This window comes from Pristiophorus japonicus, chromosome 17 (genome assembly GCF_044704955.1).
Source record: "Pristiophorus japonicus isolate sPriJap1 chromosome 17, sPriJap1.hap1, whole genome shotgun sequence".
Lineage (NCBI taxonomy): Eukaryota > Metazoa > Chordata > Chondrichthyes > Pristiophoridae > Pristiophorus > Pristiophorus japonicus.
The window spans coordinates 108814475-108834675 of record NC_091993.1 but is presented as its reverse complement, the minus strand read 5'-3'; the positions used below and the strand labels follow the sequence as shown (position 1 = coordinate 108834675).

The window sequence follows — 20201 nt, the reverse complement described above, 5'->3', positions numbered from 1 at the left end:
TTTAATTTTCTGTTTGCAAATCTGGAAACTAGCGCTGTTTCAGAAAAATATATTATTACTCGAGTGCCATTTTCAGCAGAATGATGTATCTTTACTAAAAGATGATTCATCTTCAGATCAAGAAACAAAAATGTCAAAAGTCCCACAGAGCAGTGGAATTTTTGTGAAATGCCTCCATATTCTGCTTTGCAGAAACAGCTCTACAGAAACAAATCACCACATCAAAGGTAAAGTGAGTCACATTGAAACAGTCTGTTCCAGACAGACAGTCCTCCAACCCAGCTCCTACCTCTGCTGCATTGAGATGAGTAGGTGCAATAATCTACAAATGCTGGCTGCATTTAGTGATAAACTATTGTTCCAAAGATTACCAAAGCTTATGATAGTGTGCTCTGCAATTCATAGATTGGCGGTGTCTGGTAGGATAACGCACCGAGACTCCCTTCTGTTTGACTAACTATACTGTCAATATTTTGGAGAGGATTGCCCAGAATTTCCTCGATCCCACTTACGCCGAAATTTACACCGGTTTCTGCGCCGATCTTGCTGATGGGAACTTATGCCCAAATTTCCTGTCGGAGTTCATTTGCCTATGCCAGAACTTAAAAAGGAGCATAAAACAAATGTGGGTAGAGTGTTATGTGTGTTTGTGTGTGTGTGTGTGTGTGTGTGTGTGTGTGAGTGTGTGAGTGTGCGTGTGAGTGTGTGTGTGTGTGTGTGTGTGTGTCTGTGAGTGTGTGTGTGAGTGTGTGTGTGTGTGAGAGTATGTGTGTGTGTCTGTGAGTGTGTGTGAGTGTGTGTGTCTGAGTGTGTGTGTGAGTGTATGTGTATCTGTGTGAGTGTGTCTGTAAGCGTGTGAATGTGTGTGTGTGTGAGTGTGTGTGTTCCCGTGTGTGCGTGTGTATGTGTGTCTGTGTGTGAGTGTGTGGGTCTGTGTGTGTGAGTGTGTGTGTGTGCCTGTGTGTGTGTGCCTGTGTGTGTGTGTGTGTCTGTGTGTGTGTGCCTGTGTGCCTGTGTGCCTGTGTGTGTGTCAGTGTGAGTCTGTGTGAGTGTTAGTGTGCATGTGTGAGTGTGTGTGTGTGCCTGTGTGTCGGTCTGTGTGTGTGTGTGTGTGTGTGTGACTGTGAGTGTGAGTGAGTGTGTGTGTGTCTGAGTGTGTGTGTGTGTGAATGTGTGTGCCTGTGTGCGTGTGTGTGTGTGTCTGTATGCCTGTGTGTGTGTCAGTGTGAGTCTGTGTTTGTTTGTGTGTGTGTGTGTGTCTGTGTGAGTGTGTGAGTGTGTGTCTGTGTGTCTGTCTGTGAGTGTGAGTGTGAGTGAGTGTGTGTCTGTGTGTGTGTGTGCGTGTGTGTGAATGTGTGTGTCTGTGTGTGTGCACACTGAGACTGTCTGCCCTTTGCTTAGTTATATAGCAGGTCTCGATAAGATTTTGTTTCAAATTGCAAAGAAAATTTCTATCATACTCCTGAAATTTCAATTACGCTGATATCAGGTGACTTTGGATCATGCAACAGCAACATTTTTGATCATTAATCTACACCAGGGCAATACAGGCGCAAATGCAGGAAACTCATGCGAGCCGTTCTTTTGCATGGGGGAGTAACTATGTACGTTAGCCGCTGAGGGTTTCTGCAGACATGTCTCCGAAGAAAGAAAGACTTGGCATTTATATAACCTTTGATGATCGCCATCAATGAAGTACTTTTTGAAGTGTAGTCACTGTTATAATGTAGGAAATACAGCAGCCAATTGGTGCACAGCAAGCTCCCACAATGTGATAATGACCTGATAATCTGTTTTTTTCTTAGTGATGTTGAAGGATAAATATTGGCCAGGACACTGGGGATAATTCCCCTGCTCTTCTTCGAAATAGTGCCACGAGATCTTTTACGTTCACCTGAGAGGGCAGACGGGGCCTCAGTTTAACGTTTCATCCGGAAGACGGCACCTCCAAATGTGCACCACTGGAGTGTCAGCTTAGATTTTTGTGCTCTGGAGTGGGATTTGAACCCATCACCTTCTGACTCAGAAGCGAGGGTGCTACCCACTGAGCCACAGCAGCGCAAATGATTGAGGAAATTCACGTGGACTGATATTTCAGTGTAAAATTGGCAGAAATCACTTAAGCGCAAATGTGCTCACAAAAAGATGGCGGTACATCACACTTACGCCATAGTTCCAGCAAAAAGTTCCAGGAAATTTTGGGCCGATATATAATGGCTGTGTAATCTCCCTATATCACAGAAGCAAACATTTCTCTGCATCACTGGCATTTCCTGACATCCAGAATGGTATCTTTTTGTTCAAAAAGCTATTACACCCCACGCCCAGTCACGTGATATAACAACAACAAACGTCTTCGGAAAACTGTCAGAATAAATTTAGGTCTCTGCAGCATCAGCAGGTTTTATAACATCTTAGCTGAGCATAAATATCACAAATTACAGATCTACTGTGTACTTTGCGTACTGGTTAGGGACTGAGGATAAGGTCTAGAATCTGCACCTTTCACCTCTAGGGCCTCAGTTCAAATGGAGTACAAACTAATAGAATTAAACCCTATGGGCTAGATTTGACACTTTTGTTCAGATCGCCCAAAAATGGGCGTTATTTCCGGCGTGGGCGGTAAAAATGGGTTTTCAAATCGCCGGCTTCTCGCCCATTCTCAAAGCACCTAGTCTCCATTTTTTAAATTGGGATTTCAGGTGATGCGCTCCCTGGTGGTGGAACATGGGAGTGCATGCTTCACAGATACACAACATCACGCCCCCCGCAAAGTCAAAGTCAAAGTGAAAACTATTTACAAGGTGAGGCGGTCGGGAGCTTTTCTTTCCCTGTGGACCGCCTCGGTACAAATGTCTGTTCTGGTGTGTTGGCTGTGCCCTCGCTGGGCTGGTGTGTTGTTGGCCCTGCAGGGCTGCTGGGTGAGCCTGGCCTTGCTGGGCTGTTGGGCGTGATGAGTTTGATTTCCTGTTCCGACGTGGTGTTGTTGATCCTTTGGGAGTGTGTTGTGGGCTCGAAAAAGGTGGTGTCTGCTGTGGGTTGTTCAGGGCAGTCTGTGAACCGCAGCCTCGTTTGGTCTAGGTGCTTACTGCAAATGTTTCCATTGTCTAGTTTGACGACAAACACCCTACTCCTTTCTTTAGCTATCACCGTGCCCGCGATCCACTTGGGACCATGTCCATAGTTTAGCACATACACAGGGTCATTCAGATCAATTTCCCATGACACAGTGACGCGACTATTGTTTACATTTTGTTGCTGCCGCCTGCTCTCTACCTGATCATGCAGGTTGGGCTGAACCAGCGAGAGTCTGGTTTTAAGTGTCCTTTTCATGAGTAACTTAACCGGGGGCACCACTGTGAGCGAGTGGGGTCTCGTGTGGTAGCTGAGCAGTACTCGGGACAGGCGGGTTTGGAGTGAGCCTTCTGTGACACGTTTGAGGCTCTGTTTGATTGTTTGTACTGCCTGTTCTGCCTGCCCATTGGAGGCTGATTTAAACGGGGCCGAGGTGACATGTTTGATCCCATTGCGGGTCATGAATTCTTTAAATTCGGCACTGGTGAAACATGGCCCGTTGTCACTGACCAGTATGTCAGGCAGGCCGTGGGTGGCAAACATGGTCCTCAGGCTTTCAATAGTGGCGGTGGCAGTGTTTCCCGACATTATTTCACATTCAATCCATTTTGAAAAAGCATCCACCACCACCAAGAACATTTTACCGAGAAACGGGCCCGCATAGTCGACATGGATCCTCGACCATGGTATGGAGGGTCAGGACCACAAACTTAGTGGTGCCTCTCTGGGCACGTTGCTCAACTGAGCACACACGCTGCATTGCCGCACACAGGACTCTAAGTCAGAGTCGATACCGGGCCACCACACGTGGGATCTGGCTATCGCTTTCATCATTACTATACCCGGGTGTGTACTGTGGAGATCCGAGATGAATGACTCTCTGCCCTTTTTTGGTAGCACCACGCGGTCACCCCACAACAGGCAGTCTGCCTGAATGGACAGCTCGTCCTTTCGCCGCTGGAATGGCTTGATTAGCTCTTGCATTCCAATGGGGATGCTGGCCCAGTTCCCATGCAGTACACAGTTTTTTACTAGGGACAGCAGAGGATCTTGGCTGGTCCAAGTCCTAATCTGGCGGGCCGTGACAGGTGATTTATCATTTTCAAACGCTTCCATGACCATCAACAAGTCTGCGGGCCGCGCCACCAACAACAAGTTTGCAGGCTGCGCCATTTCCACCCCCTTGGTGGGCAATGATAGCCGACTGAGAGCATCCGCACAGTTCTCGGTGCCTGGCCTGTGGCAGATGATATAGTTATACGCTGATAGCGCGAGTGCCCACCTTTGTATGCAGGCTGAGGCATTAGTATTTATCCCCTTGTTTTCAAGTGAACAGGGATGAGGGGCTTGTGATTGGTTTCCAGCTCAAATTTGAGGCCAAACAGGGACTGATGCATTTTCTTTACCCCGAACACACACGCTAATGCCTCTTTCTCAATCATGCTGTAGGCCCTCTTGGCCTTAGACAAGCTCCTGGAGGCATAGGCATTGCAACTTCCCCACAACATTAGCTTGTTGTAATACACACCCGACTCCATACGACGACGCATCACATGCTAGCACAAGTCTTTTATACGGGTTATACAGTACAAGCAGCTTGTTGGAACATAAAATGTTTCTGGCTTTCTCAAAAGCAATTACTTGGTTTTTTCCCCCATACCCAGTTCTCACCTTTGCGCAATAACACATGTAGGGGTGCTAGCAGGGTGCTTAACCCCGGTAGGAAATTACCAAAATAGTTGAGGAGTCCCAGGAACGACCGCAGCTCCGTGACGTTCTCTGGCTTAGGCACATTCCTGATAGCCTCTGTCTTGGCATCTGTGGGCTGAATGCCGTCCGCCGCGATGTTTCTCCCCAAAAATTCCACTTCTGTTGCCATGAAGACGCATTTCGACCTGTTCAGCCGCAGCCCTACGCGATCGAGTCGCTGGAGAAACTCCTCCAGGTTTTGTAGGTGCTCGACGGTGTCCCGACCCGTGAGCACCTGAAAAACCACCGTGCGTGGTACCGACTTAAGTAGGCTCTCCATGTTTCTCTGGAAGATCGCTGCAGACGACCTAATTCCAAACAGGCATCTGTTGTAGATGAACAGTCCCTTGTGCGTGTTGATGCAGGTGAGGCCCTTCGAAGACTCCTCCAGCTCCTGCGTCATGTAGGCCGAAGTCAGGTCGAGCTTGGTGAACGTCTTGCCACCTGCCAGCGTCGCAAATAGGTCATCTGCCTTAGGTAGCGGGTATTGGTCCTGTAGCGAGAAACGATTAATCGTTACTTTATAATCGCCGCAAATCCTGACTGTGCCATCACTTTTGAGTACTGGAACAATCGGTCTGGCCCACTCGCTGAATTTCACTGGGGAGATGATGCCCTCATGTTGCAGCCTGTCCAGCTCGATTTCCACTCTCTCCCTCATCATGTGAGGTACCGCTCGCGCCTTGTGGTGAATGGGTCGTGCCTCTGGGATCAAGTGAATCCGCACCTTCGACCCGGAAAAGTTTCCAATGTCTGGCTCAAAAAGGGAAGGAAATTTGTTAAGAACCTGGGTACATGAGGCCTCATCAAACATGTGATAGCGCTCGGATGTCATCCCAGTTCCAGCGGATTTTGCCCAGCCAGTTCCTTCCAAGCAGTGTGGGGCCATCGCCCGGGACAATCCAGAGTGGCAGTTCGTGCCCTCATAGGTGACCTTGACCATGGCGCTGCCCAGGACAGTGATAAGCTCTTTGGTGTACATTCTCAGTTTCGTGTGGATGGGGCTCAGGGCTGGTCTGAGTGCTTTGTTGCACCACAGTCTCTCAAACATCTTTTTACTCATGATGGATTGGCTAGCGCCAGTATCCAGTTCCATGGCTACGAGTAAGCCATTCAATTTTACATATAGCATTATAGGTGGACATTTCATCGAAAATGTGTGCACCCCGTGTACTTCAGCATCTGCCTCCTCTCTCTGAGGCTCGAAATTGCTTTGATCCACCATGGACCGATCTTCCTCTGCCACGTGGTGGTTAGCAGGTTTTGCAGAGCTTGCAGCTCGTCTGCAAGCTCGTTGGAGGAGCTCCTTTGTTCTGCAGCTCTTGCAAACATATCCTTTGAAGCGGCATGAATAGGCTGAATGGAAGCCTCCACAACACCAACAAGGTGTGGATTGCCTTGCATTCATCCTTTGTTGTGGACTCTGAGTCATCTGGGTCACCTGAGGCCTGCTGGCAGTTGCAGACTCGTGGTTTCTGCCCTGTACATTTCTGCTCGCAAACACAGTTCCAGTTAATTTATGAACATTGCTGGCACTTGTGTGCTGAGAGATTTGTTTGGTGTTATCACTGGTGGACATAAACTCGTGTGCTATCACAATGGCCTTACTGAGGGTCGGTGTCTCTACAGTCAAAGGTTTTCGTAGGATGGTCTCGTGGCCAATGCCCAATACAAAAAAATCTCTGAGCATTTGCTCCAGGTAGCCATCAAACTCACATTGTGCTGCAAGTCGCCTTAGCTCGGCGATGTAGCTCACCACTTCCTGATCTTCAGATCGCTGGCACGTGTAGAACCGATACCTTGCTATCAGCGCGCTCTCCCTCGGGTTAAGATGCTACCGAACCAGTGTACACAGCTCCTCATACGACTTATCTGTGGGTTTCACCGGAGCCAGAAGATTCTTCGTGAGGCTGTAGGTCGGTGCCCCGCAGACCGTGAGGAGGACCTCTCTCCTTTTTGCAGCGCTTCCTTCTCCGTCCAGCTCGTTGGCTACAAAGTACTGGTCTAACCATTCGACATAGGCTTTCCAGTCCTCACCCTCCGAGAACTTCTCCAGGATGCCCACAGTTTACTGCATCTTTGCATTGGATTCGTGTACTCGTCGCCAGTTATTGTGTTCCTAACACAGATGAGACTGCACACAGGGAGGTTAAAGTAACAGTGACCTCAGTCTTTATTAAGGCACTCCAGAGTGAGTAACAGGCCTTAGGGGCCGGCTTATATACAGTGCTCCCAAGGGATGCTGGGATCCCTTGGGACTTCAGGGGATGCGCTCCCTGGTGGCGGAACATGGAAGTGCATGCTTTACAGATACACAACAGGGTGTTACCGCAAGCAATATGAAATGGGTAGTAGTGTTAAATCTCGCTGACCTTCTGCCGTAAAATGTCGCCGTTCGTAGCAACGATTCAGGAAGTCAAGGGTCATCATGACATGCGCGAAAGAGAGGGAGCTGAGAAGGACTGAAGATGTGTGGGGCTGTGGTGTGTGATTGTTTGCCTATTGTGCGAGGCACGGCGGAGATTCACTAGCAGCAAAAAGCCCACTAAGCACAAGAACATAGTTGGCACCGAGTTTTTGTCCAACAAAAAAGATATAACATGGAAGGAATGGTGGAGGCCCTGGAACTGGTAGCCAGGAACACTGGTGGCAGAGGGCTCCCAGGGTCGTGGAGCACGGCACTGAATCCCAAGGTGCCGCACCCCCATTGCCAACCACACTTGAGAGCCAGGAGCAACATCTTGCTTCTGGCTCGGAGAACATTCCCACCTCGGGACCGTCCTTTCCCGTATCCATCCAAGCAGCGGTTCGGCCGTCATCCCCCCCCCCCCCCCCTCCCAATGAAGCATCATCTGAGGAGCTCCTCGGCCAGGCGGCTTGGAGTCAGGAGGGGAAGGGGAAGGGGTAGAGGTGGGAAAGAGAAGCGGGCGGGGGGGGCACGGAAGGTTTGGTTTTTACAGAAATCCTGATGATTTCAGACAACTGTTCGGTTTAAATGTTGTTTATTTAACAAAACCTTGTTGGGCATTGGTTCAGATAGCTACACCGTTACATGCTGGTGATTCCTTAACACCAATGTTCTTTTAAGCAAAGCGCTCATTGATGAGCTCCTGATGCAAGGCTCTTGCAGCTATCATGCCACCACGGGCCCTTTCATGCGTTCTATAGGGGGGCGGGGGCATGGCTTCAGCGTCAGCCTGATTGTCTGGACCGATGTCAGCGTCCACTTCCTCGTCCTTCTCTTCCTCTCTCTGGTGAGGTGAACTGTCAGACTCTTCAGGCAATTCTTGTCCCCTCCTGATAGCCAAGTTATGCAGCATGGAGCACACCACGAATTGAGCTACCTGCTCAGGGTGGTATCGGAGTTCGCCTCCTGAGTACTCCAGGCATCTAAAGCGCTGCTTCAGCACTCCAATGGTTTTCTCCATGATACTGCAAGTGGCTCTGTGGCTCTCGTATCGCCTCTTGGCTTCGGTGTGGGTGTCACGTAGGGGGGGGGGGGTCATTAGCCAGGTGGCGAGGCCATATCCTTTGTCACCAAGCATCCAGCATTGACCTTGTGGCTGATTGTTAAACAAGTCAGATACCGTGCTCTCACGCAGGATGTGAGCATCATGGATGCTGCCCGGAAGTTGAGCATTCACTGCCATCATAATTTTTTGGTGGTTGACAATGAGCTGGACATTCAGGGAGTGGAATCCCTTGCGGTTCCTGAAAACCTCTGCATCCTGAAAAGGTGCCCGCATTGCGATGTGCGTACAGTCTATTGCTCCCTGTACCTTGGGGAAGTTTGCAATTCTGGAGAATCCTAGAGCCCTCTCAGTCTGAGCCTCCCTGGTCACAGGGAAGCTGATCAACTCCTTTCTGTGTGCGTACAGGGCTTCAGTGGCCTGTCTAATGCAGCAATGTGTGGCATGCTGAGACAGACTGCAAATGTCGCCAGCTGAGGCCTGAAAAGAACCCGTAGAACGACAGTGCCGCGGTGACTTTGACATCGATGGACAGTGCAGTACTGATGGTGCTGGCAGGCTGCAGATCTCCCCTTATGAGCTGATGTACCTCAGTGTTAACCTCTTTGTGGAAGCGCAGTCTCCGAAGGCAGGTAGTGTTGGGCACATCAAGGTAAGACCGCTTGTCCCTGTACTTGCGGGGTGGTAACATCTGGTCCTCCTCATCAGTCTGGCATGTCTTACATTGGGCACATAATGCTGTGGAGCGTACCTTCGGCCCTCTCGAGTCTGCAGCATGAATTTGGCCATCAAGAAAGGGTGAGAAAGGACAGGCCCCATTGCAATAGCTCTCTGTTTGCCACCGATTGGTCACAAACAATGAATGTCCCGACGAAGACACCTATTAAATTCCAATCGGTCACAGTATGGTCAAGATGTTTGTACAGATGTTCACATCAACTCCAACGATCTCCCCCAAGGTTGAAGCACAGCAGCCTTTTGAAGGATGCGATATGTGAAGTAGAACATGGCGTCCATAACGCTGTGATTACTTCCAGTTAGTTCCACTTTTTCCGGGCGGTTTTTTGGGCAAGCGATATTGTGGCCGATATGTGTGCGAGGTGGTGAAAGTGACACTGGGCGATCTCATTGCCGCTAGTTTCAGCAAATATGATCTTTACGACAAAAAAAAGTGGGCGGTCGGTATTATTTTTTCCCGGCGTTACGCACATGAGGAAAGTAACGCTCGGCGATAAGTTTCCGAAAAATGCCTGTCAGTTTCCATTTTGTGGCTTAATGGGCAATATCTGGGCGTTATATGTTATTTCAGCGGTAAAATGGACATTAAGTGGGCGTTAAGCATGCAAAAAAAGTGGAAAATCTAGCCCATTAAGTTTTCTTTACTAGCAATTCGGCATCTACACAAAATACATTTGGGCAATCTCCTCTTTTAGTTTTACTAGGTGTGGGCTGACAGCACAAATCCTACACAAATTCACAAACTGAGGATGTGGGAATGAAAAGCCTGACCGTGGTGTAATGGCGGTGCTCTTCTGAGGATAACATTATGGCACAGTGGTCAGGAAAAATAGAGGGAGCCTATGTACAGAGAAAAGGCTGGTTAGCATTTCAAATGTAGACCTTTATCAGAACTAATGTTCTCATAAAGGGTCTACATCCAAATCATTGAACTACATTTTCCCCTTTACAAATACTGTTGGACCTGGTGTGTTTGTTTTAACCCAGGATCGTGCTTTGGGATTATTTTAAAGATTGTAATTAAATTATTTTTTAGTTCTCTGATTCTGTACAATGAGATTCACTGAATCGTTGCCCAAGAATGTGTATTGCTGCGCTTCTTTCCCTCTGTACTTTAAGGTGCATTGAACTGTATATCGTGCTAGATAAATGCTCAGCTACGCAAGTCCTTTAATGATTATTCCATTGTTGACCATTAATTTCGGTATAAACTTGGATGCACCCCCACTAATTTAGGTGCCTCTGTTGGAATACAAGTCTTCTGCAGTGAATGTTAGCATGAAAATGTATTCATCGAGTGACAACGTTTTACAGCACAGAAATGGGCCATTCTGCCCAACAGGTGTCTGCTGGTGTTTATGCTTCACACCAGCCCCCTCCAATGACATCATACACGGGGCAGCAAATCAAAATGTAGCATTCAGAATTTCAGCAATAGTTTTAGGCTAACAAATATCTTATCTTGTTGTCCTTGAGAGTTACCATTTTTTATAAACTTTATTACAAATATACCATAAAAATCATTTTTAATGGCTTATTGGCCCTGAAATTCCGATGTCCCGGGTCCGTATGAATTTTCTACGGACCCGGGAAAGCATTGGAAAAGCCAGGTTTCAGCGCGCAATGTGCATGCGCTGAAAACCGGCTTTTCCGATCTGTCAAGTTTCTGGCTTGACAGATCCTCCGTATCTTGGGAGCGAGGACACTTGCAGGGCAAGATTTCTGATATTTATGAATATCTTGCCCTGCAAATGTCCTTTAAAATCTTGCACCTGAAAAAACAGACGTATAGCCTACTTTAACAAGCGCAAGTGTTTAAAAATACATAAAAACATTAAAATTAAATAAAATAAACACATGAAAACATACTTTATTGTTAAAAACCCTCCCCACTACGGTAAGTTTATCTTAAGGCATCTTTAAAAAAATCCGGAAAATATTATTTTTTATAAGAACTTTAATTTAAATGATTCTTAAATATGTTGTGTTTTTTCTATTTTTTATTGATTTTGTGTGTGTTTGGGGGGGTTCTCATTCATAATAATGGGAACTCCAACTTACAGAGTTTCCATTATTATGAATGAGAAAATACTGTACCTTGATTGGCTGCCCAGAGCCATGTGACTACAGCTCCAGCCCTGCACACGTCCCAATGTGCACATACTCCGATGCGTAGGAGTGAAGGCCTCAGGCTCGGAAGTTTGAGTGGACGCAGCATCAGCAGGTAAGTGTGCAGTTTTTTACTTTTTTATTTAGTTTGCCCACCAGAAGACCTCTAGTGGAATTTCAGGCCCAATATGTGTGCTTGTTTTGTCCTTTTTATTTATCTTCGCTCCCAATTATCACTAATATTTCTTACTTTGCTTTTATATATTTCCAATATTTTCCAATATTTCTCTTTAAATTAGTCATTGATCTTCCATGGCATTGTACATGGAAAGTGTAGTCTTCAGGTGAATTGATGTGTTGGTGTGCTGGGGATAATTGCACCAGGGTGCACAGATGTAGTTCAGTCCCCATCTTAATGTCACACATTCTTTCTTTCCTTTTATATAATACTTTTAGTTGATGGTATTTGTATTTCATTAGCAAAACTTACTGCGAGCAGGAAGCGGAAAAGTAGAGTTGGTTGAAGTATAGGAGTTTGTCTGCAGTACAGATTGAGAAGCTGGGAGATGTGCTATTGTGACACCACTGGCGGGAGGCTGCAATTACAGCATGACATGTTTGCAAAGGCAGTTTCGAACATAAACATGTGCAAAGGAATTTACAATGGAAAAGTGTGACAAAATGTGATAAGAGGAATTAAGATTTTGTAGACAGGAACTGCATGTAGATGTATTTTTAATATATTGTACAGATATATCTGGTTTTCTTAGTACTTCCTCCACCTCTAAAATTAACTATTTTGGTATCTTCCTACTTCTACGTAGTATGCATCTAAATTATAGCCTTTCCAGTTTATCGTGAAAAAGTATTCAATTTTTGTTTATTGTTACCAGCACCCAGTTTTATTTCCCAATTTATCTTAACTAGTTTAGAAAGAATGACTTGAATTTATATAGCACCTTTCATGACCACCGGACATCTCAAAGCACTCTACAGCCAATGAAGTACTTTCTGAGTGTAGTCACCATTGTAATGTGGGACACACGGCAGCTAATTTGTGCACAGCAAGCTCCCACAAACAGCAATGTGATAATGACCAGATAATCTGTTTTTTTATTATATTGATTGAGGGATAAATATTGGCCCAGGACACCAGGGATAACTCCCTTGTTCTTCTTTGAAATAGAGCCATGGGATCTTTTACATTTACTTGAGAGAGCAGACAGGGCCTCAGTTTAATGTCTCATCCGAAAGGTGGCATCCACAACAGTATAGCACTCGCTCAGCACTGCACTGGAGATTCAGCTTAGATTTTTTTGTGCTCAAGTCCCGAGAGTGGGACTTGAACCCACAACTTTCTGACTCAGAGGTGAGGGTGCTACCCACTGAGCCACAGCTGACACAGTTTTACCCACCTTGCCTGAAAATTAACCCTTTTGAAGTATTATATCTTGTTCTAGCTATTGCTGCAGGGTCAAATTTAGTGACATTGGGCCCAAGTTTCGGGCCGCGCCTAGAACGGCGCAGTCCCGACCTGGACGCCCGTTTTCGCCTCTCCCCCCCTTCCCCTTCTCTCACCCCCCTTCTCCTCCTCCCCCCCTTCTCCTCCTCCCCCCCCTTCTCCTCCTCCCCCCCTTCTCCTCCTCCCCCCTTCTCCTCCTCTCCCCTTCTCCTCCTCCCCCCCTTCTCCTCCTCCCCCCCTTCTCCTCTTCCCCCCCTTCTCCTCCTCCCCCCCTTCTCCTCCTCCCCCCCTTCTCCTCCTCCCCCCCTTCTCCTCCTCCCCCCTTCTCCTCCTCCCCCCTTCTCATTTCCCCCTTCCCCCTTCCCCTTCTCCTCCTCCCCCGCCTTCCCCTTCCCCTTCTCCCCCACCTTCCCCTTCCCCCCCACCTTCCCCTTCCCCTCCTCCCCCCCTTCCCCTCCTCCCCCCCTTCCCCCCTTCCCCTTCTCCTCCTCCCCTTCCCCTTCTCCTCCTCCCCTTCCCCTTCTCCTCCTCCCCCCCTTCCCCTTCTCCTCCTCCCCCCCTTCCCCTTCTCCTCCTCCCCCCCTTCCCCTTCTCCTCCTCCCCCCCTTCCCCTTCTCCTCCTCCCCCCCTTCCCCTTCTCCTCCTCCCCCCTTCCCCTCCTCCCCCCCTTCCCCTCCTCCCCCCTCCCCTTCTCCTCCTCCCCCCCTCCCCTTCTCCACCTCCCCCCCTCCCCTTCTCCACCTCCCCCCTCCCCTTCTCCTCCTCCCCCCCTCCCCTTCTCCTCCTCCCCCCCTCCCCTTCTCCTCCTCCCCCTCCCCTTCTCCTCCTCCCCCCCTCCCCTTCTCCTCCTCCCCCCCTCCCCTTCTCCTCCTCCCCCCCTCCCCTTCTCCTCCTCCCCCCTCCCCTTCTCCTCCTCCCCCCCTCTCCTCCTCCCCCCCTCCCCTTCTCCTCCTCCCCCCTCCCCTTCTCCCCCTCCCCCCCCTCCCCTTCTCCTTCTCCCCCCTCCCCTTCTCCCCCTCCCCCCCCTCCCCTTCTCCTTCTCCCCCTCCCCTCCCTCCCCTTCTCCCCCCTCCCCCCCCTCCCCTTCTCCCCCCCTCCCCTTCTCCCCCCCTTCCCCTTCTCCTCCTCCCCCTTCCCCTCCTCCCCCCTTCCCCTTCTCCTCCTCCCCCCTTCCCCTTCTCCTCCTCCCCCCTTCCCCTTCTCCTCCTCCCCCCTTCTCCTTCTCCCCCCTTCCCCTTCTCCTCCCCCCTTCTCTCCCCCTTCCTCCCCCTCTGCCTCCCTCCCCTCCCGCTGCCCCCCTCCCCTCCCGCTGCCCCCCTCCTCCCCCCTCCCCTCCCGCTGCCCCCCTCCTCCCCCCTCCCCTCCCGCTGCCCCCCTCCTCCCCCTGCTGTCAGAAACACAGACACTGACAGACAGAGAGTGAGAGACACACACAGACAGACAGACAGAGAGTGAGATAGAGACACTGACAGAGACACACTGGGGGAGGTGGGGCATCCCAGCACGCTGTTGGAGGGCTCCAGGTGCTGCAGTCGGTAAGTAGAAAATGTTTTCTTTATTGATTGCTTTTTAAAAAAATTTATTAATTTTTTTTGATTGGTTTATTGGTTGATTTATTGATGTTTTTATCATTTATTATTGATGATGGCTCTTTATTTGTAAAACTGAAGTGTTTAATGTTTGTAAACTTCCCTTTAAACCCCGCCCCCCCTCCCCCCCCCCATTCCCTATCCCTGATTTGTAACCTACGCCTGATTTTCTAAAGTGTAGACAAGGTTTTTTCGAGCGTACAAAAATCTTCACTTACTCCACTCTAAGTTAGTTTGGAGTAAGTTTTCACTGCCGAAACTTTGAAAACAGGCGTAAGTGGCCAGACATGCCCCCTTTTGAAAAAAAAATTCTGTTCCAAAGTGAAACTGTTCTAACTGACTAGAACTGGAGCAAACTAAATGCCGAGAATTTGAATTTCTAAGATACTCCGTTCTACACCAGTTGCTCCAAAAAATCAGGAGCAACTGAGGCTGAAACTTGGGCCCATTATTACAATCATTGGCACTCAACTGCTGCTCAACCTCTAAATGTTCCACCACCTCAGACTAATCGCTAAGTACTAGCTCAAGTATGCCCCTTTTCTGGGACATTTTTAATATCTTCCGGGGACAATGTTCCTTTACTTTGTGCCCCATACGCACTTACTTTCTGGGGCAGTCAAAGCAGAGAATGAGAAAGCAGAGATCTGGGTCTCTGCTCCCTTTCTTCACGTGCATGTCTGGGGCTATCCCTAAGTGTGGACAGAGAGTCCCTGCCATACCCCCTGCCTGAAACAGTCGGGCACATTTCACAGATATACGAATGATGTGAGATTGATGTCAAAGTTTCTTGGCTCATTTGTGAAGACGCGCTGCTTGGGGAAGGTGCTCGGGACTGGCTGGCTGTCCTATCACAGTGCCTTCACTGTGGGGGGGAGGGGATGTTAGAGAGTGATGTGAAGATGATTTGATTGGGAAAAGACTCAGTTGTGTCGATAATTGCTGTCTCTTGACTCACAGGTGTTCGATATAACTGCACAGTTCTAATCTTCGAGCAGACGCTATTGGGTTAATACTGCAAGGCTTCGCTGTCAGTGTGAAGCCTCATTAACAGTGAGCACAGATCAGAAAATCAGCATTACTGTTCACCATTGGTCAAGGCACTATGCCAGGACCATAGCAATAATACCCCTTATAAACACAGAACCATTTATACAATGGGAAAATAGATCACAAGCCCACTGATGATTCTTTCCTGGGTAAGGGTTAAGGTTAAATCACTGTTGGTAATCCACATTATGAGTATTCCCAAAATCAGATAGTTAAGCAATTATATATTATGACATCACTGGTGATTTTGTATAGTTCAAATTCTTCATGCTATATTTAAAGCTGTATGATTGAGTGGACATATTAAACGAGGACTCCAATCAGGATAATTACACCAATTAAAGTTCTCTGAACTTTTTTGTTAAGGCCGTTTAAGTCCCTTAAATAATTTTAGTCTATTCTTTGTTTGAAAATTGGCGTATTCCTTCAAGCAACCTGTGCTCAGTTAGCCCCAGTGGAACCCATGACCTTGCAATATTTAAATATCATTCATTATATTCAGCCTCTTGTGCTTAATCTTCAGGTACTCCTGCTCTTACCTGCTCATAAAAATGTCACTGTTATCCTGATAACTAGTGTCATGATAGCATTAATAGAAAACGAAGATAACAGGATAAATATTCATTCCATCATTTTCCAGCATTTCAGTGTGTGTTGCATACAGCACAATGCAAGCATGTTGGGTCAGGGTTCCGAGTCAGGATAACTCGGGTGGGTAGGAGAATTGGAAATAAGGCGAAATTAGGGCAGATGACCAAAAGTTTGGTTCAAAGCTGTAGGTTTCAAGGAGTGTCTTAAAGGAGGAAAGAGAGGTAGAGAAGTGGAGAGGTTTAGAGAGGGAGTTCCGGAGCTTGGGGCCTTAGCAGCTGAAGGCACGACCACCAATGGTTGAGCGATTATAATCAGGGATTCACAAGAGGGAAGAATTAGAGGAGCACAGATATCTCGGAGGGTTTTGAGGCTGAAGGAGATTACAGAGATAGGGAGGGGTGAGACCATGGAGGGACATGAAAACATGGATGAGAATTTTAAAATTAAGACATTGCTTAACCGGAAGCCAATGTAGGTCAGCGAGCATAGGGTTGATGGGTGATCGGGACTTGGTGCGAGTTAAGACATAGGCAGCAGAGTTTTGGGTGGCCTCAAGTTTACAAAGGGTAGAATGGGGGAGGCCAGCCAGGAGTGTGTTGGAGTACTCAAGTCTAGAGGTAACAAAGGCATGGATGAGGGTTTCAGCAGCAGATAAGCTGAGGCAGGGGTTGAGTCGATGTTACGGAGGTGGAAGTAGGCGGTCTTAGTCATAGCATGGATATGTGGCCGGAAGCTCATTTCAGAGTCAAATATGACACCAGGGTTGCGAACAGTCTGGTTCAGCCTCAGGCGGGTGCTAGGGAAAAGGATGGAATCGGTGGCTAAAGAATGGAGTTTGTGGCAGGGACCAAATGGCTTTGGTCTTCCCAGTATTTAATTGGAAGAAATTTCTGCTCATCCAGTACTGGATGTCAGACAAGCATTACTCTTTGCTGAACGCTTTGCTGGGTGGATTGAGAGGTAGAGGTGGGTGTCATCAGCGTACATGTACAAACTGATACTATGTTTTCGGATGATGTTGCCGTGGGGTAGGATGTAGATGAGAAATAGGAGGGGGCCAAGGATAGATCCTTGGGGGACACCGGAGGTAACGATGCAGGAACGAGAAGAGAAGCCGTTTCAGGTGATTTTCTGGCTATGATTAGATAGATAAGATTAGAACCAAGCAAGTGTAGTCCCACCCAGCTGGATGATGGTGGAGCGGTGTTGGAAAAGGATAGAGTGGTCAACCATGTCAAAGGCTGCAGCCAAATCAAGAAGGATGAGGAGGGATAGTTAACCTTTGTCACAGTCATAATGGATGTCATTCGTGACTTTGCTCAGAGCAGTAGAACACTGGTCTTTCATCTCTGAGCATGGGTTTGAGTTCACTACAGAATGAAGCAATGATGGTTTGCTCTCTTTGAAAACTGAGATGAACTTTGACAGCCCAGTTCTGAGCTGGCACGAGCACAAAGGAACAGCCAACCACTAGGAATAAATTGACCATTTCACTCTCAGAGGCCGCAAAGATGGCTGGTGTTGAAACTGAAGTGGCACAATGTTGGAGTAGAGAGATTGCAGTTAAGGTGCATTGTCAAGGCAGTGTAAAAGGAGTCCTAGTGATATCTAACCGTTGCTGTATCTGACCAGGATAGTGACAATGGACGCAAAAGTGAAGAATGTTTAATTCCCGAACATCAGCGTCTCTCAACCTGAAGAGCGGAAATTTTATTAAAAAATGCAATAATTTCTGTGATCCTGATTGAGTAACAAAATGCTGTGATGTTTTAAAAAAAAACTCTTGTGGCTTGAACAGTTCATGTATCAAAATTCCTCATCATTTTGAACATAATTGTCACCACTTAGCAGTAGCACATGCCAAGAAAATGAACCAAAAAGCAAACAGCAAGGACACATCGCACCAGATAGTGCATCAGCCATTGGCTAGTGAGGAAGAGCAAAGGGTCACCGAGGAAATTAATTCAGTTTGGCTTGGTGTCATTACTTTCTAGTGTGCTTTTAAAAAAAAAATGCAGAAAAATAGAACTTTATTTTCAGAATCAATTTCTGTTTGAACAACCGCAATGATTTGCTGTACATCTTTAACTTTTAGCAGACAATAGTTACTGTGTTCTCTCTCACCACATTTATTAAAGCAGATAGTCTTACCTGACTGACTGCAGTTAAATTCTGTTGTGTTGGCTTCAAACCCACTTCCGGGGCTGTAGTGGCAGCTGCTGCTATCCTTTCCACTCTGCGGCGTGTTACATGGCACGCCTTTGGTTTAATCTCCTCTTCATCGATTATTAGGTTCCTCCGTTTCAGAAAATACTCTTGCCTTGAGTTCTGTTCCACGTTCCGCTCCCTTGGCGAACTGCGGCAGGTCGTGATGTTATTTCGACCAATGAGACTCTGATGGTTTTCATGTCTCCGGTCGAGTTTCTCATCGTAGCTTTCAGCAAAGAGTCTCCTCTTCTTGGATGAGTCGGCTCCCCCCGGGCTTAAACCTCGCTTTGGACTGCTCCCCGACATTCTGAAGAGCGTTAGATCACTGGCCATTTCTTGTGATATTTGCAGACCACTTGTAGGAACAAACCTTTTAGCCCTCTTGTACCTCAGTGATTGATTGTGGCGCCAAAAACACTACACAGCTTTCACAAGAATTCCTGAAGTCCTACAGTTTAATTTAGGCCTGATACTTGCAAAACAAATGGTAAAGTTACTCGAGAACATTTCCGGTTACTTGGACTCATAAATGAGCTCAATAGGCAGGCAATACCATGGCCGAAAGTAGTAATTACTCTGATTAAGAACTGTTTTCTAACACACAAATATAGGCGAAAAATAAGAGTTCATTCAGGCCAATGTGATTATTACTCTTTGGAACTATTACTTTCTTTACCCACTTGCAAACGTTACTGTGTTCTCGATGGGTGAAGCACCATTCATTTGTCCACTATTTTTGATTCTTTCCTTTCAGACTGGCACAGAGTGTCGCTCTCTGGACACACTTGCCACAACCAGAGGAGGTGCAGGTGTTGACTCGGCAAGTAAAGGGTCAACTAGGCCTCACTGTGCACATTCCACATGTTCTTGTTATCCATATGTAAAACAGATATCTGAACTTACTAAGCCAGAGACGGAGAGAGACACATCAGTACTGTCAACAGTCGGAGAGAGAGTTACTTCTTGGATGCTGCTTACAGCCTGGAGATCAGTAGGTGCCTCAGCTTCTCATCTTGAGTGCCGTAAACTCCAATTCCAGCCACGTTCTTCACCATTATCAACCTTCACTTCAGCCTGGCAGGAAGGTTGCTCTGAGAGCGATACTTATGGCTTGTTTGAGCCGTGGATCAAATTGGGTCCCTGCATTCCACTCATTTACTTCCACTGTGCTCACCCTCCTTTGCAATTTAAAACAGGAAATAATTTTTTTTTAAATAAACCACCGCGCTTCTAACCTTCTTCCTGTCTCTCACACACAGCTCAGAATGTGTGGTTTCTTCACCGCTATGTCAGTTAGGTTTGTGCACCGTTTTGCAAAAGGTTGTTGCGTCTCTCTGCACACCTAGCAGGCAGCCGTGCTCCGTGCTGGGTACCTGTCGTGTTGTAAGAGCCTGTGTCTGCCTGTGCACACAGGTAAAGGTCCAACTTTGCTCCTGCAATGTGCTCAGTTCAGTTTCTCCTTCTTTCTTGTTCTCTCCTTAACTCTGTGACACCCTGTCTGCTGACTGGCTGTATCTCAACAGCACAGTGGCTGAGATAACCCAATCACACAGGATATGGTGTGTCTTAGGCTCCGAGCTCTGACAGATGTTTATCAGTTTTTGGGAGGGGGAAAGAGTTTGTGAGCCGAGAAAATATTTTAAGCACACCCACAAATTTTTTAAAACCACACTGCCAATCGTGTGTTTTCTTTTCCTACAATGCCACCGTCTTGTTTGCTGATTGTACACTGCATCGTACAGCATCAAACTGTAAATTGTTTCTGCCGCATACTGGTATACTTTAGTTTTAATTGCAGCCTGTAGGAGCTGACCTGGTTTCACATCTTAAAATGTGCGGCTTCTTGCAAAATCGGTTACAAAAAAAAGTTTTTAAAAGGGTTGGCAACGTGTGACATCATCTCCTATTAAAGGGGAACTTGACATGAATTATATTTGTGAGTTAGATAACCTGCTACCTCTTGTGCTGGAGTGTCGCAGCTCATCTTTCTTATACCAACAACAACAGCTTGTATTTATATAGCGGTTTTAACATAATTTAACACCCCAAGGCGCTTCACAGGTGTGTTATAAGACAAAAATTTGACACCGAGCTGCATAAGAAGATATTACGGCAGATGACCAAAAGCGTGGTCAAAGATGTAGGTTTTAAGGAGTGCCT

The 20201-nt window shown here is 47.4% G+C and overlaps 1 protein-coding gene across 3 annotated transcripts in view; it reads right to left on the bottom strand.

The window, feature by feature from the left end:
• traf3ip3 (TRAF3 interacting protein 3) overlaps nt 1-19493 on the bottom strand; it is a 51959-nt gene extending 32466 nt beyond the window's left edge. For all 3 annotated transcript variants that reach the window (XM_070859029.1, XM_070859031.1, XM_070859030.1), the window contains exon 1: nt 17985-19493. In XM_070859029.1, the coding sequence (XP_070715130.1) occupies nt 17985-18374 (390 nt within the window). In that variant the 5' untranslated portion in view covers nt 18375-19493. The remainder of the gene's footprint in view (nt 1-17984) is intronic.
• Between the last annotated feature and the right edge of the window lie 708 nt (nt 19494-20201).